Source organism: Panicum virgatum, chromosome 6N (assembly GCF_016808335.1).
Source record: "Panicum virgatum strain AP13 chromosome 6N, P.virgatum_v5, whole genome shotgun sequence".
Taxonomy (NCBI): domain Eukaryota; kingdom Viridiplantae; phylum Streptophyta; class Magnoliopsida; order Poales; family Poaceae; genus Panicum; species Panicum virgatum.
In genome coordinates this window covers 52,091,565-52,112,606 of record NC_053150.1, presented here as the reverse complement: position 1 = coordinate 52,112,606, position 21,042 = coordinate 52,091,565, and the positions used below count along the sequence as shown (strand labels likewise).

General features: G+C 42.2%; 2 protein-coding genes across 2 annotated transcripts; one reads left to right on the top strand and one right to left on the bottom strand.

Moving 5' to 3' along the window:
* Positions 1 to 5,499: 5,499 nt before the first annotated feature.
* LOC120677361 lies at positions 5,500 to 8,469 on the bottom strand. Its single transcript, XM_039958511.1, has 5 exons — positions 7,928 to 8,469; positions 7,672 to 7,778; positions 6,438 to 7,274; positions 6,214 to 6,354; positions 5,500 to 6,134 (listed from the first exon to the last, which is right to left on the bottom strand). The coding sequence occupies exons 1-5, from the start codon at positions 8,004 to 8,006 to the stop codon at positions 6,024 to 6,026; spliced, it is 1,275 nt and encodes a 424-aa protein (XP_039814445.1). The 5' UTR covers positions 8,007 to 8,469; the 3' UTR covers positions 5,500 to 6,023.
* Positions 8,470 to 16,832: 8,363 nt separating this feature from the next.
* LOC120677363 (zinc finger protein 4-like) lies at positions 16,833 to 17,792 on the top strand. Its single transcript, XM_039958515.1, has one exon. It carries the CDS (start codon positions 16,887 to 16,889, stop codon positions 17,370 to 17,372), a length of 486 nt encoding a protein of 161 aa, XP_039814449.1. The 5' UTR covers positions 16,833 to 16,886; the 3' UTR covers positions 17,373 to 17,792.
* Positions 17,793 to 21,042: the final 3,250 nt, after the last annotated feature.

The following is a 21,042-nucleotide window of genomic DNA, read 5'->3' as shown; positions in this document are numbered from 1 at the left end:
ATTTCGCAGTGTTAATTTTGCGGTGCAGGCGGCGTGGGCTTAATTTGTGAGACGCAGATCCGGTGCCTGAGTCCTTGATTAGGTTGACATGGGGGAAAAAAAATCGATTCAGGCTTCAGGAGATCGATTTGGCAAGTTTGCGCTTGATTTACTGCCATCCGTAACTCGTTTGGCTTGCGCAAGGTTAATTTTGTGTCCGGCATGGAGACCTGGAAGGATAGTTCACAGAAGCACGTGCTTGCAGAGACGAAGAGACGACTTGCATAGACGGAGGCATAGAGGCCAAGTTGCTACATATTTGTACGCCACATTAATATTTGAACACCACACCATGCAGCAATTTAATAATTATGTTTGTTTATGAAATTGTGAGATGAAACTGTGCACTGAGAGAAAGGGTTTCATCTCGCAAACCAAAACTCCAAAACTGATGTGGCACTCTTAGAAACCGTAAGATGAAACTTCCCATGAGACTGGCCTAAGTGGACATATTTTTACTATTGATGTCAATTTTATAATATGCTAGACTAAGTATCTCTATACACTAACTAGGCTACACTGTCCAAAATGCATTCGTATTTTTGTATTTTGTTTCTTCTTCCCTGTAAGGTAGGTTCTTTTCTTTTACCTTTCTACCCTTGTTTCCTTCCTTTTTTTTTCTTCTTCTCTCGTTGTTGTGTACCTTCCTTCCTTCCTGTGTTGTGTTGTGATAGCTTTTTTCTATTTCTTTTCTTTTCTAGCAGTTTACTTTATACTTTGATTTCTTCTTAAATCATATACAGATTGTTCTAGTTATACTTCTATTTTTATTTATTCTATTCCTTTATATAGATTTCATAATATAATATAATTTTTGGACTATAACCACTCGATGCTTTTTCTGTTGGTGATTCTTTTTTATTGTTTATTCCAATTAGTTTTTTCCATTGTTCGCTCTATTATTTTTATTTTTTCTTTTACTTCTTATTTTACTATTTTTATTTCTTCTTTTTCTTATTTTTATATGCTACTTTGTTTAGCTCATGTATATATACATACAAAAATAATTTTCTACAATGATGTATTTATTTTTGTTTGCAATGATAAATTATTTGTTCATTTTTTATATTAAAGACATTTTTTATATTATTTATTCTATACAATCAAATGTTCGCGATGTGTAATATTTTTTTCGTTGTACATTATTATTTGTTCGTTATGTTTTTTTTGTTCATAGAAATAAATATTTTTGTGTTGTTAAATTATTTGTTCGCTGAATCCGAAATTAATATTTGTTATTATAATTTTTTTAGAAAAAAAGTCATCTAAATATAGATAAGTGTGGTCTTGTTTTGAAGATCTTATTATAAGAAAAATAAAGGTGAAACTTAAATTTAATTTTGATACTCGGTTTAATACTTATAGTTTTTTTAGTTTTGGATTTGCATGCACATGGATGACATCATCTTTTGTTGTTTTTTTATGCATGTATGCAAACAATCTCTCTTCTATTTAGGGGCACCGCAACACTCAAACAATTAAATGAGTTGGCTCAACCGTATCATGTACTGAGACACATAATCACCCCCTCTAGTCCTTTACTCCATCGAGCATCGACGACAGCCTTCACCAAACGGTGCCTCCCTTGTTCAGATCCGGTGTTGGTCAGATGGTGGGTGTTTGTGCTCACATGTATTGAGAGAGTGATAGAAACTGAATACCAAATGTTCACATGTATGAGAGATACTGAGATGAAAAATACTGAACTACTACATTCTGTCTATCCATGAAAACAATAACTTGGTCAACCCATAATACTTAGCTATATTGAAGGACTGTACTAATTATTACTGAAGGTTTATACTGAATTAAAAGCTCGTATACTGAGAGATACTGAAGCGGTTCTATGATACGGTGCTCTTTGTTAGTATTTCACAGTATTTTCCGTCAGTAGTTAGTATTTCTCAGTATTTTCTCATCACTATTTCTCAGTATCTCCTTCTGTCAGTATTTTTGATTCAGTGATTATTAGTATGTTTCAGATGTTGATGAAAAAACATATAAAACTTAGTCTATTGACAACATTCTTTTTGCGAAACGACAAAAAAAATAATTTTTTGACAGTGTACAGACATAAAAATACCGACATGACTAGCTTCATATAGAAATTAAAATAGTGTTACTTAATCGTGCAATGAACACACTTCTAGAACATTAAACACAAGGGAGAATCATGTGCATAACAATGAGCAATGCTAGTGAGAGAATAAGGATGTAACATTGGTAAATTCATAACCCAAGAAGAACAAACAATTCAATTTCTAAGCAAAGAAATTATAAAATGGCCCATTGAAACTAGCATTACCTTGTAGAGATCAAATCTATCTTGCTTTCTGGAATAAATAATTAAATATCAATAACATTTTAGTTAAGACCCTAACCTTACAATATGGACAAATAATCAAAAGGCTCCATTTAGTTAGCAAAATTTTTTGGGCAAAATTTTTTGGCACATTTTCCAATACTAATTACGAGTATTAAACATAGATTAATTCTAAAACTAATTACACGGATGGACAGGAAATCGCAAGGCGAATCTATTAAGCCTAATTAATCCATCATTAGAGGTTATTTACTGTAGCGCGATATTGTCTAATCATTGCATAATTAGGTTCATTAAATTCGTCACTCGGGAGTTATGGAATGGGTCTTGTCAGTTATTCATATTTAATACTCCTAATTAGTGATCAAACGTTCGAAGTTACTGTAGCATGTGAAAATTTTTGGGAACTAAACGGGGCCTTAAAATCAAAACCATTTTGGCCACTTAATTAACTTGATGGGAATTATACAAAAATGGCAATCTTTTTGTTTCCTTACCTTGCTTTTATTTGTTATCAACGTTGAGGAAGGACACTAGTAAAGCAGCAACGAGACTAGCTGCCATCTTGTCTCTTGTATTATGTTCCCATTTGCAATTTTCCTGGTGATTGGTGGCACAATTTTTTGAACCTGATTGGTGGCGCATTGGGCTACTAGTAAGTGCGGTAGCTCCAAAGCACCCCAAGACACCACTCGCAAGTGCGGTTGCTCAATGACAGACGCAATCCACTAAAGTTGCCTTTGGCGCTCCACCGGGGAAGGCACAACACCCCTTACAATCACCGAGAGGTGGCCAAGAACAATCACTGACTCTTGCCAATGCCTCCAACTCCTCCAAGCCGAGTAGATGACGGTACTCACCAAGAGTAACGAAAAATCCACCAGCAAAACGATCTCCAAGTGCCACTAGATGCTATCATTAAAGCAAATGCACTAAGCTCACTCAATCTCACTTTGAATATGCAATCAATCAAGAGAGATGAGAGGGAGGAACTTTGCTCACCTCAAGAGTATGCCACAATGATGAAAATGTGCTAGGGAGGGAGCTAGAGCCGGCCACCTTGCTTATATAGGGAAAGCTTCCCTAGCCGTTAGAGCTTGAAATCACGCATCGGACCCACACATGGGTGCATCGGACGCACCGACGCCCATTGTCTGATGCTCCAATGATAGCCACGTGTCATTCCAATCAATGGATGCTCCAATGATAGCCACGTGTCATTCCAATCAATGTCGCCCATCGAACTGCAACAGTCACATTTATTAAGCCGCGCTATTATGTTGCATTGGATGCACCAAAGCCTTCACATCGAACGCGCCCGATGCGACTCTGAGTCAAAACTCCACGCGCATCAGCACCTGCATCGGACGCGCTGGTGTCTACTACGCCCAGCGTCCAGTGAAAGTCCAATAAGGTTCCAGAGAGGGAGTTTGCTCATCGGACGCACCGCAGCATCCGATGCAACTTAGACAATTTTCCTTTTAAACCCTAAGTCTCGCACGGTTGTTAAAGCATTCCCAAACGCATGGGATGACGATGCTCCTCACATCGAACACGTATGGTTGCAGCTTTTGATGCGACCTTCGCCACAACGCAAGTTAACTGGGCAGATCGAACGCACGAACTAGCGTCTGATGCCTGTTAAAAGGCTCATTCACTACGATTCACTTCGCTCTTGCTTCCAAGTCGCTAACCACAAGTTGTGTATCTCATGTGAATGTGAGTTGGCATTTTCATAGCATTTTGCAAGGGTTAGAAGTTAGCATTATGGGTCCTAATGCATCAACATGAATGACTTCACCTAGCAGCACTTGACAACACAATAACTGGTAGAGCTCCCCTCTTAATAGTGCGGCTATCGATCCTAAACCACTCACACCCACTATGGTATCTTGAGTGCAAACAAAAGAAAGATCCTATTGCATATACTTTGCCTTGAGCCCATTTTTGTTTTTCTCTTCCTTCTTTCCAAAGCATGAGGTTAGGACCACCATGATCTTCTTGCTCCATCACTTGGTTAGGACCACCTTATCTAATTCATCCACTTAACATGAGGTTAGTACTAGGGTTTCATCAATTAGCTAAAACCAAACTAGGGACTTTCAGCAACCCCGCGAGCCACGCATCAGCCGCAGCCTCCTCACCTGCGTCCGCATATCCACACTCTGCAATGGAGCACAACCTCGCCTCGCCTCGTCGCCCACCGACACAGATCTGCTCTGCGCTCACGTCTAGACTCGCGCAGTTCGTGAACCCAGGTGGGCAGGTTCCACCACGTTGCCTCTTCACCCACCAGACACAGATCTGCTCTGCGCTCACGTCTTTCTGAACTAATTACTTTCTAGATGTAATTAGCAGCAAACATGGCATAGTGCTGTCGGAATAGTGATATAGATAAACAGGAAGCTACGACACTACTTGGAGCTTGACTGATAAACAGGTCGCACGAATTCAGAGCCGAAATCAGTCAAAGAAGGAAGCACGACGAATCAAACCTTAGCGGAGAAGAAGAAATTTGAAAGAAGGCGTCACACCTCCGAGTCTTCAGAAGGTCCATCGTTGGCCGGAGGGGAATCCTGCTTCGGGCCAAAGCAACGGAATGACGAGTACTCTCTTCCATAACAAAGTAGACACTGTTCTTTATTTATCCCAATAATAAATGGAACTTGCTATGAATTTTAGTCTTCTTTAGTCTTTTTTTAGACGACAGTTATTACACAAGTTTTATACTAAAATTGCAGAATTTGTTCATTACAATTCCTTATAGGCGCAATGTGCAATTTTCGGTACCAAGAATAAAAAACCCATTAGACACAAACATAAACTCAACAAAAATGACTTTTATTGACACAAAGACAATTAACAACTTATAGTCATTTTCTATAGAAAGATTTGTTCATTACAATTCCTCTAGGCACAATGTGCAAATTTCTGTACCAAGAATTTTTAAAAAAACCATTAGACACAAACATAAACTCGAAAAAAATGATTTTAATTGACACAAAGACAATTAACAACTTACAGTCATTTTCTGTAGAAATACAAGAACAAAAAATAAATATATTATGACACAGAGTCAAATAACAAACCACAAAAGTAACAACACTAGTTAGTGATACAAAGAGTGTTTCCTGAAATGATCTTAAAATTCAGGTATTTCAAATATAGAAGTCATAATACATTGACAAAAGCTTGGACATTGAAATAAACACACAAAATAAATAATGAGATAATTCATTCGTTCTGGGTAAACAACATGACTAGGCATTGAGGTAATCCGGGACCCACGAAACTACGGGGTGTTTGGTTCCATGGACTTCTTTGTGTTGGGAGTAAAAAAGTCCCAAGGAAACCAAACAAACCAAACGGGGAGAGACTTTTTTGAAACTTTTTGCTAAAAAAGTCCCTAGAAGTACCTCATGGAAGGACTTTTACTAAAAGTCCTAGGACTAATTCTAGTCCTAGGATCCCTCCACGAGATATTTCTAGTCCTTTTAACAAAAAGTCCAAAAAATTTCCTCCTTGTTTGGTTTCCTAGGGACTTTTAGGGACTTCTTTTTAGTCCCAACACAAAAATGTCCATGGAACCATAAACACCCCCTAAGTCCAACAAAAGGGAAGCTAGCCGGAAGGCTGTGAGCATGTGACAAGGATGAAACATCTAGTTTAGCCAGGCTCTGAGCATGTGGCATGTTTGATAAACCCAAGTCCTCGCACGGGGGAACAAACTGATTCTGTGATAGATGGGATGCTCCATTAGTTGTTGTGATACCTACAGAAGTAAAAGACAAGCTTTCAATTAAGGGCTACAGTATGGTTACTAAAACCATAGAAGGAAAACCCCAACTTACGTCCAAGATAAAAGTCTCCAAGGAAGGTGAAGAACCCATAGAAAAATAATCAAAGCTCCGAGAAAAGGTCAATCCTTTAAGAGTGATACTCAAACACTCGAGGTAGAGAAATTTGTTAGATACTAATGGTGTCTTGGCCATCTGCACAAGGAGATCGGATTAATTGTGTTCCAAGTAAGTGAGTTCCAAAATATAGAATTATATCATTGTCACTAAGAGCATACCTCATTGTTTGGATGTATGCCAGCTTCAAGATTTGGCGTGCAAGATGCAAGTTCAGAACTACTGACACAAATAGGGCCAGAACAGTCAATGTTTAGTTTCTTCACTTGCAATGCTTTTCCAAGTGACAGTTGTACATGGTGTTCGCTTTCGAAGTCAAAACTGGACAGATATGGAGCTTTGCTTTCTATTACTTGCAGCTTGCAGCAACTAGTCACTGACAGGTGGTTTAACCGCTGAAGGGAAGGTATCTTAGCATAAACTAACTTAAAACAATAATCGAGGACCAAAGATTCCAAAGCTAAAGAATTGGAAAGAAGGCACCCTAACTCGTCCCCTTCAATATGCACAAAAAACAGACTTAATCTCACTAGAGTTCTCAAGGAACCAAATCCAATTGTTGGACGAAGAGCACAAAAAGCAAGATCAAGACGCTGAATGGAGTCTCCATTCCCATGGGATAAAATTGAGCATGGGAACTTGTACTTCTTAGCAGTGAAGTGTTCATCAAGACAGAGTGTGACGTCTTCAATGCCTGGCGTTACAACCTTCTCAAGCCAACTGTCAAGACAACGTTGGTACCTGGGACTGTATGGAGCACCCAAAAGCGTAAGTGTCTTCACGCCAGTGCCCAAGTGGTTCTTCATAATGTGATCAACTCTGTTGGTAAAATGTCTTATTATTTCCTTTCGACCAGCTTTTTCATTGAAGCCCAAAGTTTGCTTGCTGAACGTAAGGTGGGGGAAGCTCCTCCACGAATACAGAAAGGCACGACACACGCAAGCGGCTCGGGCAGCATCCCGAAATGGCATTAATGAATGTATATGACGCCAGATGTCCTGCGTGCGATGTAAGTCGAGTGTTAAAACTGTAAAGGCAGATGGTAACCTCATCTATCTAGAGATATACAGTAGAACCATATGGAATAACATTATGAGTTGAGTTCATGATTGCACAAAGCACATTGTATTGTATAGATAGACAGGGCTGAAAATTAAACAAAGACTAATGACAGCCGGTCTTTAATTTTGTGGGAGGAGTGAAACCTACAACAGTTGGAACAAGCAAAGCTACTGATCGATGTGCTAGGAGACAGCAGAGTTATGAGAAAAGTTCATACATACTTGTATTTATTTAACCAAAATATATAGGTCCACAAATTTTAGCTGTTCTAGCCTGTGATATATTACTTTGCAATATAAAAGTATCCATAATCCACAAGACTTTATGACATACCAATGGAAAGTATGGCAACGAATACCCTTCTGTTACACCAATCTGACAACTACCACCTTGTTGGCCGGGTGAGCCCTTATGTTTGTCCTGGGAAGCAATCAATCCATCTGCAACACATGATGCAAGATTTCGAATAAGCATAGGGACAGTAACAGAAAACTGCACAGAACGTAATGCAATTTGTTTAACTTATTCCAACTCTTGTGCTAGAATATGAATGAATAACTTGGAAGAGAGAAAGCGAAGGGGTTCTTACTAGGGGCTTGAATTTTGCAGCGGCGCATTCGCCAGCGCCGATCCATGGACATAAGCCGCCTGAGTAACAGCCTCCTCATGGTGCGACGAGAAACCAACAACAATCACGAGGAGCAAAAGAGGATCGATTGGATCTGGGGTCGATTTTTATTCCTCCCTCTGTTGGGCTGCAATCGAATCCGACCCAAACTCGAGCACTTGTTAATCAACGCAGCGCAGGGGACGCACCGGGGTCGAATATAACCCAACAACAAGTTCTTGTGCGACTTGGACTCCGAGGAGGAGGACGGCGTTGTTGAAGCTGCCGTGCTGGAGCTGCGGAACAGCAGCGCGCCGGCCGCCATCGCCCCCAGGAGCTCTTGATGATGGGAACGCCGGCTCGTGCGGGATGGAGGCGTCGTCGAAGAGCCCCGACAGCCACTCCAGCTGCGCCATGTCCATGTCCATGTCATCGCACTGCAACCAAAGGGGATCATTAGTTGCCACGTCAGAACAGAATCATGCCAGCTTTGCTGCTGCAGCTACTACTATCTCTATCTGCCTTGAGCCCATGAATGACATCATCATCCTTCCCCCAGCCCTAATCTTACGTACTTTATTAGTCATCATCGTGCTTCTCACATTACGGTCCTATCAGATTTGCACTGCAAAGCAATCATGAACGAATCAAATCAAATTTCGGTTGCGTAGAACAGATGGGGAAAAAAATAACTACCACCAGCTCGTACAGCAACAGGGGATTAGTTGCTGGGCTGGCGAGCTACCAAGAAAAGCGACGGGCCCTCCGACGACATCGACGTCGATGATGCGCGCCGACAGCCATGCATCTGCCTCTGCCTGCTTCGATCCTCCTTGGGGAAGTCGAGGAGGTCGTCGATGTGGTCGAAGAGGGCGTCGGCTCTATCTGCTCCCTCATCTTTTCTCGAGTACGCACGAAAGTTGCGTATCATTGTATTAAGAAGTTTTACAACCGCGCTAAGCATAGCTCACGCAAAGAGGCACCATCCCAGTATGAAAGAAAGAAAATTGCTAAAGAGCCTAAAAACCAACCCGCTCTCGTACTACTCCTGTCTTAAACAACCCAACCGCGCTGCTCCCGCGTCGATCCAGAGTCTTATATCGAGCTTGATCTTGTCTTGTAGCTCATGCACGGTGCAGCTCTTGCCCTCGAACAGACAGTTGTTTCGCTCCTTCCAAATAGCCCAGATGATGCACATGATGAGTGTGGAGCCCTCTCCTACGCTCCCGCACCTGCAAGTGTCGAAGATGCTCCCACCAAGTGTGCAGCTGCAATGGTCCCTGAAAGGAGCAAGAACAATCCATCCAGGAGAGTAAGTTCCACCATATAACTTTTGCGAAGCTACAATTCACCCGTAGGTGATCGACTGTCTCTGCTTCTTGGTCACACAGCCACCAAGTATCATGTGCTTCAAGGCCATGTCGTCGTCGACGATCAGCATTCTGCTTCAAAGCCAGACAGGTGAAGAATCCGTCCTCGACGAATCCGCCGCCTGCCATCTGCCTCTGCCTGCTTCGATCGATCGATCCAACAATACAATTCGGTCAGTCAGTCGCCTCCGAGCTGCGCTGGTCATATATATTTATAATAAATAAACAAGGGACGAAATCCCGGACGCGGAATAGGTAGATGACGATGAATATCGTCGCCTCCATATTAATGTGAGAATGCAAATTCAAAGCTGGATATACATGCATATTAATGTATTTTTTTGAGCAGTTTACATGATTGTATTTTTATTTTTAGCAGTTTACACGATCCCAACCCTAGCTATATACATATGCCCCATGCCTCCGCTGCACTTAAATACAATGCAAGCATGGAAAAAGAAGAGTGAAATCCTTTGCTTTGTCCAGCGGTCTAAAGGTAAACTACAGCAAATCCATGATGGTGCCTTTGAATGTAAGGGATGAAAGGCTGGATATCCTCACCAATGTTTTTGGGTGTGGTAAAGGTAGTTTACCTTTCAATTATCTGGGTCTGCCTCTAGGAACAACCAATCCCAAAATTGATGACTTTCTACCTCTTATCCAAAGGGTTGAGCGAAGACTTGTATGCACTGCTGCTTTTCTTTCTCCGGGTAGCAAACTGGAAATGGTTAATTCGGTACTATCTTCCACTGCAATCTTTCAGTGTTGCTCTTTGAAGCTGCCAAAAGGAGTAATCAAGCAATTGCATAAATATAGAAAGAATTGTCTCTGGAGAGGATCTGATTTAACGGCCAGGCAATCACCAAAAGCTGCCTGGCCAATGGTCTCTTTGCCCAAGAATAAAGGTGGACTTGGCGTCCTAAACCTTGCCACACATAATGACTCCTTGCTCATAAAGTTTCTTAATAAGTTCTTCTCAAAAGATGACATCCCTTGGGTGCATCTAGTATGGGAAAATTATTACTCCAATGGTAAATTGCCAGGTCAACAGAAAAGAGGATCATTTTGGTGGAGAGACATTTTTAAATTATTAGATAAATTCAAAGGAATTGCATAAGTGACAACTCAGAATGGAACAACTATCCTCCTATGGCAGGATCTCTGGAATGATAATGTTCTCAAATTCCTTTTTCCAGAACTCTATTCCTTTGCCAAGAATCCTCTCATCACCCTAAAGGAGGCAGGAGACAGGGCACAATTATCAGACCTTTTTTCATTACCTCTCTCCTTAGAGGCCTTTAATCAATTTCAGCAACTCTCTGATTGGTTCAACCTTTGGCAAAGGCAGGATGAAAATGACATATGGTCTTTCATATGGAACAGCCCACATTTCTCGACCTCCAAAGCTTACAAAGCATTGATTGGCCACAGAAGAACACACCCACTGTTCAAATGGTTATGGAAGACAAAATGTCAAATGAAACATAAGGTTTTCTTCTGGCTGCTCCTTAAGGACATAATTAATACAAGAGACATTCTTCAGAGGAAGGGAAGGCCCCTAGAATCATTCACCTGTGATCTCTGCATTTTACAAAGACTGGAGATGGCAACCCATCTAATTTTACGATGCAATTTCGCAAAGAGATGCTGGGAATCTATTGGAGTTAGCTATGTCTCCACAAGATCAATGCTTCAAATCTTCAAATTTATTCGAACCAGACTTGGTGTCTCTTTTGCCTTGGAGATAATCATGCTGATGACCTGGAGCATTTGAACTACCAGAAACGATTGGGTATTCAATAATATTCACCCCACGGTACAGGATCGTAAAAGAAGATTCTGCCATGAGTTTAACCTCTTGTTGCACAGGGTGAAGCACCCTAAGGCTATCTCCAACCATTCCCCCCATCCAACTCCCCCCAAACGTACTATTTACTATATTTTACTACATCCCTCCAAAAGATTCCTCCCCCTATAACTCCTTCTCTCCAACCATTCCCCCATATCTATTCCCTCTATATACTATCACTCATTAACTAACTATTTATTTATCGTTTTTGAATTTAAAAAAATCACACATTATTTGTACCGTCATAATACACATTATCATCATGTTACAGGACTCAAACGAGATTAATATCATGAAGAAATGATGTGATTAGAGTATAGGGGGAGAAGTGATCTCCCTCCATACATGGGGGGAGATTCATCTCTCCCCTACGTAGGGGGAGCTGTGGGAGGAGCCGTTGGAGCGCTCGCTCCCCCCAAAGCCCCCAGTACGTAGGGTGGGGGGCGCTTTACCGTGCGCCGTTGGAGCTCGCCTAAGACCAATGAGATGAAAGTTTGGCTTGCCCTCCATCAATAGTCACACATCAGCCTAGAGACATAGAAACTTTTGCTGATTCTGAATCTCCGTAGTTGAGTTTGTTCCTTTTTTTTCCTTTTTGTTTTGTTACCTGTATTCGGCGGACTACTCTTTTTATTTTAATTAATATCCAGTAGGGGATTTTTCCCCCTCATGTTCCTTCAAAAAAAGAAGAAGAAGAGTGAAGTGACACCTTTGTGATAATGCCATATATATATATATTATATATATATTATATATATATATATATATATATATATATATATATATATATATATATATATATATATATATATATATATATATATCAAGAAGCTAGCTACATATAGCCTCTCCAAATTGTAGATGATGGGTAGATGATGATGATGATGCATTCACAGCCATGCCGTGCCGACGTCTCATCTGATCATCTCCATGCTGCCTGATCGCATGAGCATGGATGAATAATGCCTGCCTGCAGGTGGCTGCTGCCGGCCAAATCTCTGTCAGATTCTCCCACAGACCACCAGCTAGCCTTCAACTTGGGTAGGTTTCTCTGCCTTCTGATCGACCTGCTCCGTCTTTGCATGACAGCACGCAGCGGTTAAGGTCCCGTTCAGTTCCCAAAAAATTTACTACAGTAACCATCACATTGAATTTCCAGAAGTATGCATGAAGTATTAAATATAAATAAAAAAATAACTAATTACACAGTCTAACTGATTAGCACTAGATGAATCTTTTAAGCCTAATTAATTTATGATTGAACATTATTTGTCAAGTAACAACGAAATGTGCTATAGTAACTTTTCACACCAAAATCGCGAAGTGAACGGGCCTAAGTTTCATCAGGCAAGGAACTGTGGATGCGTCCATCGATCCAACGAGCGAGGCTTCGAGACCCATGGATCAAACTGACCATCAACTTTACCAGTCGGTAGTCGCACAACAACACACAGCCATCATCGCCCTGACAACGCAAGTTGCATCTATCCATCATGTCTCCATCTGCAGCCCCATCTCCAAATGCATGACGACCGACCGACGACGCGCAAGTGTACTGGTCTTGCTTCTCTCAACTCTGAAATCGTCTCATAAAGTTTTTGGTGAAAGTTTTTGTGACGGTCCCAACGTTCACAAGATCAGACGTCATCAGCATGCACTAGGCTGCTGTGGTAGATCAATGGAAGATCTAGTCAACTACAGTAGCACAGGATAGGTAGAGAGGTGAATGCCTGCCTGACTGGACTTGCTAGCTACTGGCTTACTACACTGCTCCTGCTTCCTCCCTCCACGGATTAAATTTATAATAAATAATATTAGTGTTTATGTCTCCAAATAAATTTATTTTAAATATATATTATATAACTAATCTAATGGTATATTTTGTATCACGAATGTTTCTATACTTTTTTATATAACTTTAGTCAAAGTAAGTTCATACTGTTTGACTTGTCAAAAAAGGAGAATTGCATTCTTACGCAGGGCAGATCTAAGGGGGGCTAGTGGGATCAAGTCCCTCTGCCTCCTAAGATCCATGGATACCCCTCTAAACCCCTCCTTCATTTTTTGGATGAAACAATCAATAGAAAGAGAGGAGAAATAAGAAAAGGAGAGAAAGAAGAAGAAAGTGTATATAAGCTCCCTCTACATGTTCGGTAGGTGCTGGTGATACGTCGTGACCTGGCCAGTGTAAAGTACAGCACAGTACCATGCTTGCATGTGAGCATGTCACCTCAGCTGTGCAAGCCAAGCGAATATCTTGCAGGAGAGACTCCCCCATGCCCGGCCGGTACAATCCTGGCATGCAGCTGCTGCCTATATATATAGCCTAGCCTAGCCTAAGCCATATGATTGAGTGATAGATTGGCAACAGGATAGGGATACTGCCCGTTTAGTTGCGCGATGTAAAAATTTTGAAAATGTATCTTTTTACATTTGAAGTACTAAATATAGACTAATTACAAAAATAATTACAGAATTCGTCTGTAAATCGCGAGACGAATCTAATGAGCCTAATTAATCCGTCATTAGAGGTTATTTACTGTAGCATTAATGTAGCAATTTAGCATCTAATTACAGCCTAATTAAGTTCATTAGATTCGTCTCGCTATTTACAGACAGCAGTCGCAATGCGTTTTTTATTTCGTCTAGATTTAAGCCTCCATGCAGGTGCCGGAAATTTTTTTGGAATTTTGGTTTTTGCATCTAAACACGGGTATACTTTGAACTATTGAACTATACATACTAGCAACTCATATATCCATGGTTTCGTTATCTTTTTTCTAGAGCATAGTTTTTTTTAAAAAAAAGAACGCTATGCATGCATTATTATTAGCCTTGGTAGCTAGCTGCACTCGCTCCAGTGTTCGTTGAACCCTAATACTGTGGGGGCTTTATTTTTACCCGTTTGACGCCGAAGGATCACCTGAATTGAGAAGGGGGCAGCTCGATCTCGACATCAAGCCGATGATACGGAAGGCATCTGAAGAAAATCCATCGAATGGGCGCTATAGTACAGCTTTTCTCAGTACACGTCACGTCCATGTATATCACCGTGCGTGCTCTCTGACACTAGTACACTACTGTAGTGCCAGGGTGCTCATGCTTATGCTGTCACGCATGCATGTGTGTCCACAGTGGTTTCTGCATAGGCGGGCATGTCATCCATGAACAGTAGTATCAACACATCAGTAGGCAATTATTCTAGCATATACTAAATTTAAACTCACCAGCAGCCCTGGTACGCTGTGATGCTTTCTTGCCTGGAGTAGTCTGCTAGCTGTTCTCTATCCGTTCGGCCATGCAGCGAGCACGGTACACGTAGCGCATGTATCTGCCTCAGAATGAAAAGAAAAAAAAGAAGACGACGCATGGACATATATAGGCACATAGTACTCTTTTTCCTCCTTTAATTTGTGATCATCCAACTGATTAAATGAACCTCCTTACTGTTGGCAATGTCTAGGATAACCTGAACTTGTCAAATAATTGAGCAAGGACACACATGCTTATTAGTATATATAAACATGAACAAGCATGATATGGAAAAATATCAGTTTTCTTTTAAAAAAACATACAGAAAAACGTATCCTTCTTCAGTTCTTCTCATACCACTATCATTTAGGTCGGTACGATCCACATGCAATGCATCCATCGATATGCATATGCTGCAATAATAATGCGTACGTGTTTTGTTGCGCCTGATCGAGTATAAAGTAAAAGGAAGAGGACCTCCTGTAGCAGTATAGATAAGTATTCCCTCCGTTCCAAATTGTAAGTCATTCTAAGAATCTTGGAGAGTCAAACCATCTCAAAATTTGACCAAAATTATAGAGAGAAACACAAAGATTTATGACATCAAATAGGTATACTATAAAAATATAGCTAACAAAGAATCTAATGATACTTAATTGGTATCATTTGGAACGGAGGGAGTATATAGCACACAGTCCTGCTGGGCACTCCGCTCGGCAGAATGCAGACCTTCACTTCACCTCTCTCACATCAAACGATCACGGTTACACGTTACGTCAACATAGGCATCTCTGAACATCTAGGTTTGTTCATGGATTTGCATGACGTCAGCACAGAGATTGCCTAGTAGTACGCAGTAAGATGCTCGATCAAATTAACAGACGTACGTACTTATACTCCCCATGCATGCTTGGTTTGCTTGCCAAATGCCATGGAATATATTGCTAGCGATGCATGGCTAATCTCAAGTTCTCTGAACTCTTAATTCGATCTTTTCCACGCTAAGCTAGGCGCCGGCCGACTACTTGGCTTTATGCGTGGTTTACCCGCTGGCTTAATTTGCTTGACCTCAGCTAGCTAGCGAGAGGTACTGTGGAGACCATTGCACATGAATAAGTCCATTATATTATATTTCCTGAATCCGGAACCCGTAGCCTTTAACAATTTAACTCTTGGATTCTCTGCTCATATATCTCCTATTACCATCACACATGTCCGTCCCTTTTTCCCCTACCGTCAGCTAGCTACTGATCAGCTAGATCATATCCTTCAAGGCTTCAAGAACATTCAAATGCATGGCATATGTGACACGTAGATATATCGATATTGGAATTACTCAGGGGGGGTCCTAACTAAAACATTCTGCAGTATAGTACGTGTGGCTGCCACGTTGAATCGAAGGATATGATGATGCAGGGCTGAGATAATCGATCTCGAGCACAAATTAATTAGCTATATATTATCAAGGCATCGTCTGTCAGTATAAGTTTCGAAGGATCGAGGATCATACAAGACAAAAGATTTTAGTTAGGTATATGTGAGTAACTAGACTCTCCCTCTGGCAGTGGTGTAGCTAGGATTAAAATCTACCTATGGCGGAGGCAGCCGACGGTGATGGTGCTTTTACGTCAATTTTTTACGGTTCAACTTTAGGGAAATGGGCTGGTCATAGGCTGACGATTTAAAGGTCTAAAGTCTAAGAACATCTCCAACAGATTACTTATCACTCACATCTTATATATTTTCTCTCTCCATTACCAATAATACTTTTACATTTTGGTAGCATGTGCTGTAGCAGATTACTCAAAAGGATAGAGTGGAAGTTGGAATCCCCCTATATATATTTTGAGCAAGAGGGAGGTGTGTTTTGATGATAAAAAAATAGGTATTGACAATGTAATTGGTAATTTGCTGGAGCACCTCCTAATAAAAAATAGATTTTTAGTATTGGGGATAGGGATGAGTAATCTGCTAGAGATGCTCTAACCATTTTATATTCTTCCTCCACTTACTAGCCGAACAGACCTCTATTTTCATGGTGGCTGATCCTCCCAGAAACTAGCACCGGGGGATTCGTCGGCCGCCGGGTATGGCGTCCGCCTAGCTCACCATATTGGTGGCTCCGCCACTGCCATCTGGAGCTTAATTAAGATTATGCCAGTAATTTTGTAGGAAATCATGCATGATCGATAGATCTTAAGAAAATAACCGAGACCTTTAAACCTGGGACTTTAGCTAAAGAGAATGGAGTATCTGAAACTTTAATCGGCTTTTAGAATGGCGGCCGACATGACAAAAAGCCAAATCAACCAACAAAGACGTGAGACATGCAGGCAGCTGACGCCGCCTACCAAATCAACCATGGCTTTATATGCCACGCACCGGCACCGCCATCCTCCAGAGATCCACTAAGCAACCTCAGCTCGCTCATCGCCACTCAGCTCACCTCATCTCGATCGCCAAAGCTCTCATGGAGAAGCAGCCGGCCAGCGACGACGTCAACCTGGACCTGCGCCTCATCCACCACCCGGCGGCGGTGGCGTCACGCGGCGCGGGAAGGCACCGCGACCAGCCTCTGGCGGCCGCCGCCAACGAACCCGACCGCACCTTCTCGTGCACCTACTGCCGGCGCAAGTTCTTCAGCTCGCAGGCGCTGGGCGGCCACCAGAACGCGCACAAGCTGGAGCGCAGCCTCGCCAAGCGCAGCCGCGAGCTCTCCGGCGCTGTCGCAGCCGGCGGCGCGGCCATCTCCTCCTCCTCCGTGGGCGCGGCGGCCTCCGAGCTCGGCAGCTGGTACCCGGCGGCACACGTCCGGAGCGCGGGGGACCAGCAGGCCGCCGCCGCCGCGGCCGTCGTGAGCTGGATCGCCGACGGCGGGCGCCGGCACGCGTACCGCGAGCACGCCGCGGCCGCGGCCGGCGACGCCGACGAGATCGACCTCTCGCTCAAGCTGTAAGCTAGCTAGTCAAAGAAGACGTACGAGACGTCGCGCTCGCGCGTTCAGACATCGCATCCAACTCGCAAGCTTGCTTTGATTTTGAGAATTGCTTTAGGTTCTTGCATTGCAGCTTGGTTGCTAGTTAAGTATCCGATTAATCATCAGTACTACCAGTACAGTAACATAGGTTGATAATTGCATCAGCTCGTGCCATGATCAGAACGAAGCTGGATCAGATCTATTCTGCACGCATCATCGATCGATTGATCGAAGAGAGACATGCACAGTTACTGCTCGTGCAGTGCTAATTGCATGAGCTGACTAGCATATGCAAGAAAGGCAAGCAAAACACTAGCTAGCATAAGAACAATTGCTGTAACGTTGCCTGATGGATTGTTTATATGCTGGATTATTTCCTCCTGTTGCGAGTGATGCATATACTAGCTAGCTTCTGTTACTCGGTTAATGTGTATGTGTATACCTTTGTAGTTTCAATTATATGTGTTCTTTTTTAGTTTGAAGTTTTTTAATGGCCACGAACAATTATACTACTAGCTCTAACAACCTCTGATAATATTATTCAACTAGCTAGCTAGCAAGCAAGAGCAAAAAGCTTAATTGTTCTCTTAAATGTTATGCAAGAGAACTAGTTTGCATCAGAACAAAAAAAAAGCTTTGTTTTTCATAAGTGCCCAATGTAAAAAGTAACAGGCATATATAAGAATACGTGCATGCCTGCCTACATAACAAATAAAACAGGTAATATAAACAAGATGAAAAATGGCATGATACAGGTTGGTCTCCATCGATCTGCATCTGCATGTGATCCTTCCTTGGCAGGCATTACCTTTCATGGTTTTTTATATATGCAACCACAAGATCCAATGATGGGCGTATACTTGTGCAGCTGTGGCTGCTCCTGGACACTGCACGTCTGCACTGCACCTCCTCCTGCTCCAATCAACGCCTGCCTAGCCTAGTTATTCCAAACACCTGTGACAGCCACTGAGCCACGTTCATTTTACATTCTCGGATCTTGTCGCCATCGCAATTTGTTATTACTAGTTAGTACGTTCCATGCGATTAGGATGTAAGGTTCATTCGCTTACTCGGTTACTAGCAGCATGGACAGTTTATTAGCAGCAGTAAGTACTATCTTACTCGGTCATTTATAACTTTCAATTGACGACCAAAGTAGATAATGGTTCTCTTCCATCACAAGGCAAAGCAAGAGACAAAACTGATCGAGACTAGTAATCCTTTATTTGTCGCCTCCTCATCTTCTTTGCTTGCTCAATAATAATCCTATATATCATGCATGTGGCTGCAGTTTTTTTTTTCCCCTTTCCAAATGATGCTTGTTGGATTGATGAAGGAGGCGGCATGTGGCTATACATAGCAATACAAAATACAATGCAAGAAACAAGACAATGCATGCATGGCCTGCTAAACTAAAAAGCATCTGCTTTGGCAAAACTCCAGCTGATTCCTTGTCACCGACGAGCATATATAGCTCTCCATCAAGAGCTCAGAGCTAACATGTCATCTCACACCCATCATCTGTCTGATGTGTTCACATCTTGACGTGTGCAGGCACGTACGGCACGCCAGCTGAATGCATACACACCACAAATAACACATCAGAAACAAAAAGGTTCATCTGTGTGTTTGTGGCCTCCTCTCTTAGCTTGATCTTCTTGTAGGTCACTACTCACTTGCACTGGTTGTGGCACACAGTGCATATATAATCCACTTCTATCTGCATGCTTGCAACTTCCATATACTGCTATGGACAAATCGGTATATGATTCGACTTATCTCAGTAGACCAGCTTATCATATAGCATGTAGTCCCAAAAACTTTATTATATTTTTACAAATATATATTATACGGTAAAACTTAATAGTTAATTCCATATTTAGAACATCACGTTTGAATATGATTAGTACATAAACCACCTCCATCACTCCAGAGAGCTCGTCAAGGGCAATCTGATGATCATCAGAAATCAGATAGGTTTTCGCACCTCACTCATCGCCCAGTTAGCTCAGCTCAATAGCGAGTTAACCTTCAAGCTCACGTTGAAGGTAAAGATTGCTATAAAACGGGGAACCTGGATCCAGATCTCACCGTTGAGGAAGAAAGGCCGGAGGACAGATTCAGGCTAGGAAACAGCTGTGCAAGTCATTGCAAATTGGAAACGACACAAGACAACTCTGCATGGGATTGGTCACCGTGAAAAGGACCTTGCATTGATCAGGCACAATGGCTTGTCAATGGACGAATATGACGGTTGAGCATAGCCAAGATAAAGTCATGGAAAAGCCAGAGATAATTGATTACCAGTACCTTGTTTAATGTTAGCTGTTGCTGCTATACAGGTGGAGACAGGGAGATATGATAGTTGCTGACTAAAAGGGTGATGTAACTACTCAAGCATAGATTTGGCAGCTAAGCTGGTCAGGTTTGTCACCTTGTCTTAGGGTGAAGAGTGCAAGCACATTATTTCCCAAAATGGGACTGAAAGCACACCGGCATTCTTAGGGTATTTAGGCTTCTCATTTCTAGAATCTTATGTCCTTTGTGCACGATTGATTTCTCCCGGATCTTCCAATGTGTTTGTCGTCCTTTGATGTTACTGCAACAGCAATGGAGCTTGTACTCCAGAGAAATTCTTAACCTTATTAAACCCCTTCAAGTAAGAATTAAGATATCAACCCTTTTCAAGGGAGACAAAACACATATTTAGGGTCCCGTGGCAGAACTTTATCAGCATTATGAATGAAAGCTTATCAGCTGAAAATTGATTCCCCCCCCCCCCCCCCCCCCCCCCAAAAAAAAATGCAAGTAGCAATACCTATATATTGAACAAGTACAGATCCCAGTCCCAGATTGCTCTATTCTCCCAGTTACACAAGGTGTAAGCCAACCCTAGTTAATTCTGGAAGGTCATCATGTAGTTGGCCACAAGGAGCACTCAGATGAGATCACAAGTGTGAAAAGGGTGTTAATTGTTGACTAAAAGCCCCCAGACATGCCTATGGTAAGTTTCTTTCGGTTTCGCAAGCTACAGAAATTGTGAAAGCAACATGCCCGCCAAAGGTAACAGACAACAAGCACTCTCTACACAGCACAAACAAATAGCTAGACTGCAAGGTGACAACGTGTTCTAAGCCAAGATAAGTACTATGGGATAACTGATACAACATACACTGTCACAGGCAGTGGATGGATGGGAATTGGTGGGAGGAATGTTGCGTAGATTATAACCGAAAGAGGTAGCCGGCCGTGGCCCTGGACCTCGCCGGCGCGCAGGAGCAATGGCTGATGCTCACGGCGCGTCTGGGAGGCAGGGCACGAGCCAAGTTTAGATTACAATCTTAGATTCCAACTAATCACAGGTCATGACTTATATATGCCAAGCCTGGAAACAACTCAGAAAGAAACTAACCAAATCTTATCTAAACCGACTAGGACTCTATCCTGACTTGGGGCGCCTTCTCTTGTACGTGAGTCCGACCATGACATCTCTCCCCTCCTGGAGAAGCAGCTCGTCCTCGAGCTGGAACTTGGGAAACAAGCGCTGGAACTCATCAAGCTGCACCCATGACGTTTCTGTCGACGGCGCCCCCTTCCATTGCACCAGAACTTCACGCTGGCCCCTTGCAAGCCGACTCCGCAACACTTT

Bases quoted from the DNA above. Each gene is read 5' to 3' on its own strand.
- LOC120677361 (XM_039958511.1), bottom strand. From the start codon at position 8,006: ATGAGGAGGCTGTTACTCAGGCGGCTTATGTCCATGGATCGGCGCTGG. The intron at 7,275-7,671 runs GTATGTCATAAA...CATCGCACGCAG, and splicing joins CGTTGCCATACTTTCCATTG to GACATCTGGCGTCATATACA. The intron at 6,135-6,213 runs GTAAGTTGGGGT...TTACTTCTGTAG, and splicing joins TGGAGACTTTTATCTTGGAC to GTATCACAACAACTAATGGA.
- LOC120677363 (XM_039958515.1), top strand. From the start codon at position 16,887: ATGGAGAAGCAGCCGGCCAGCGACGACGTCAACCTGGACCTGCGCCTC.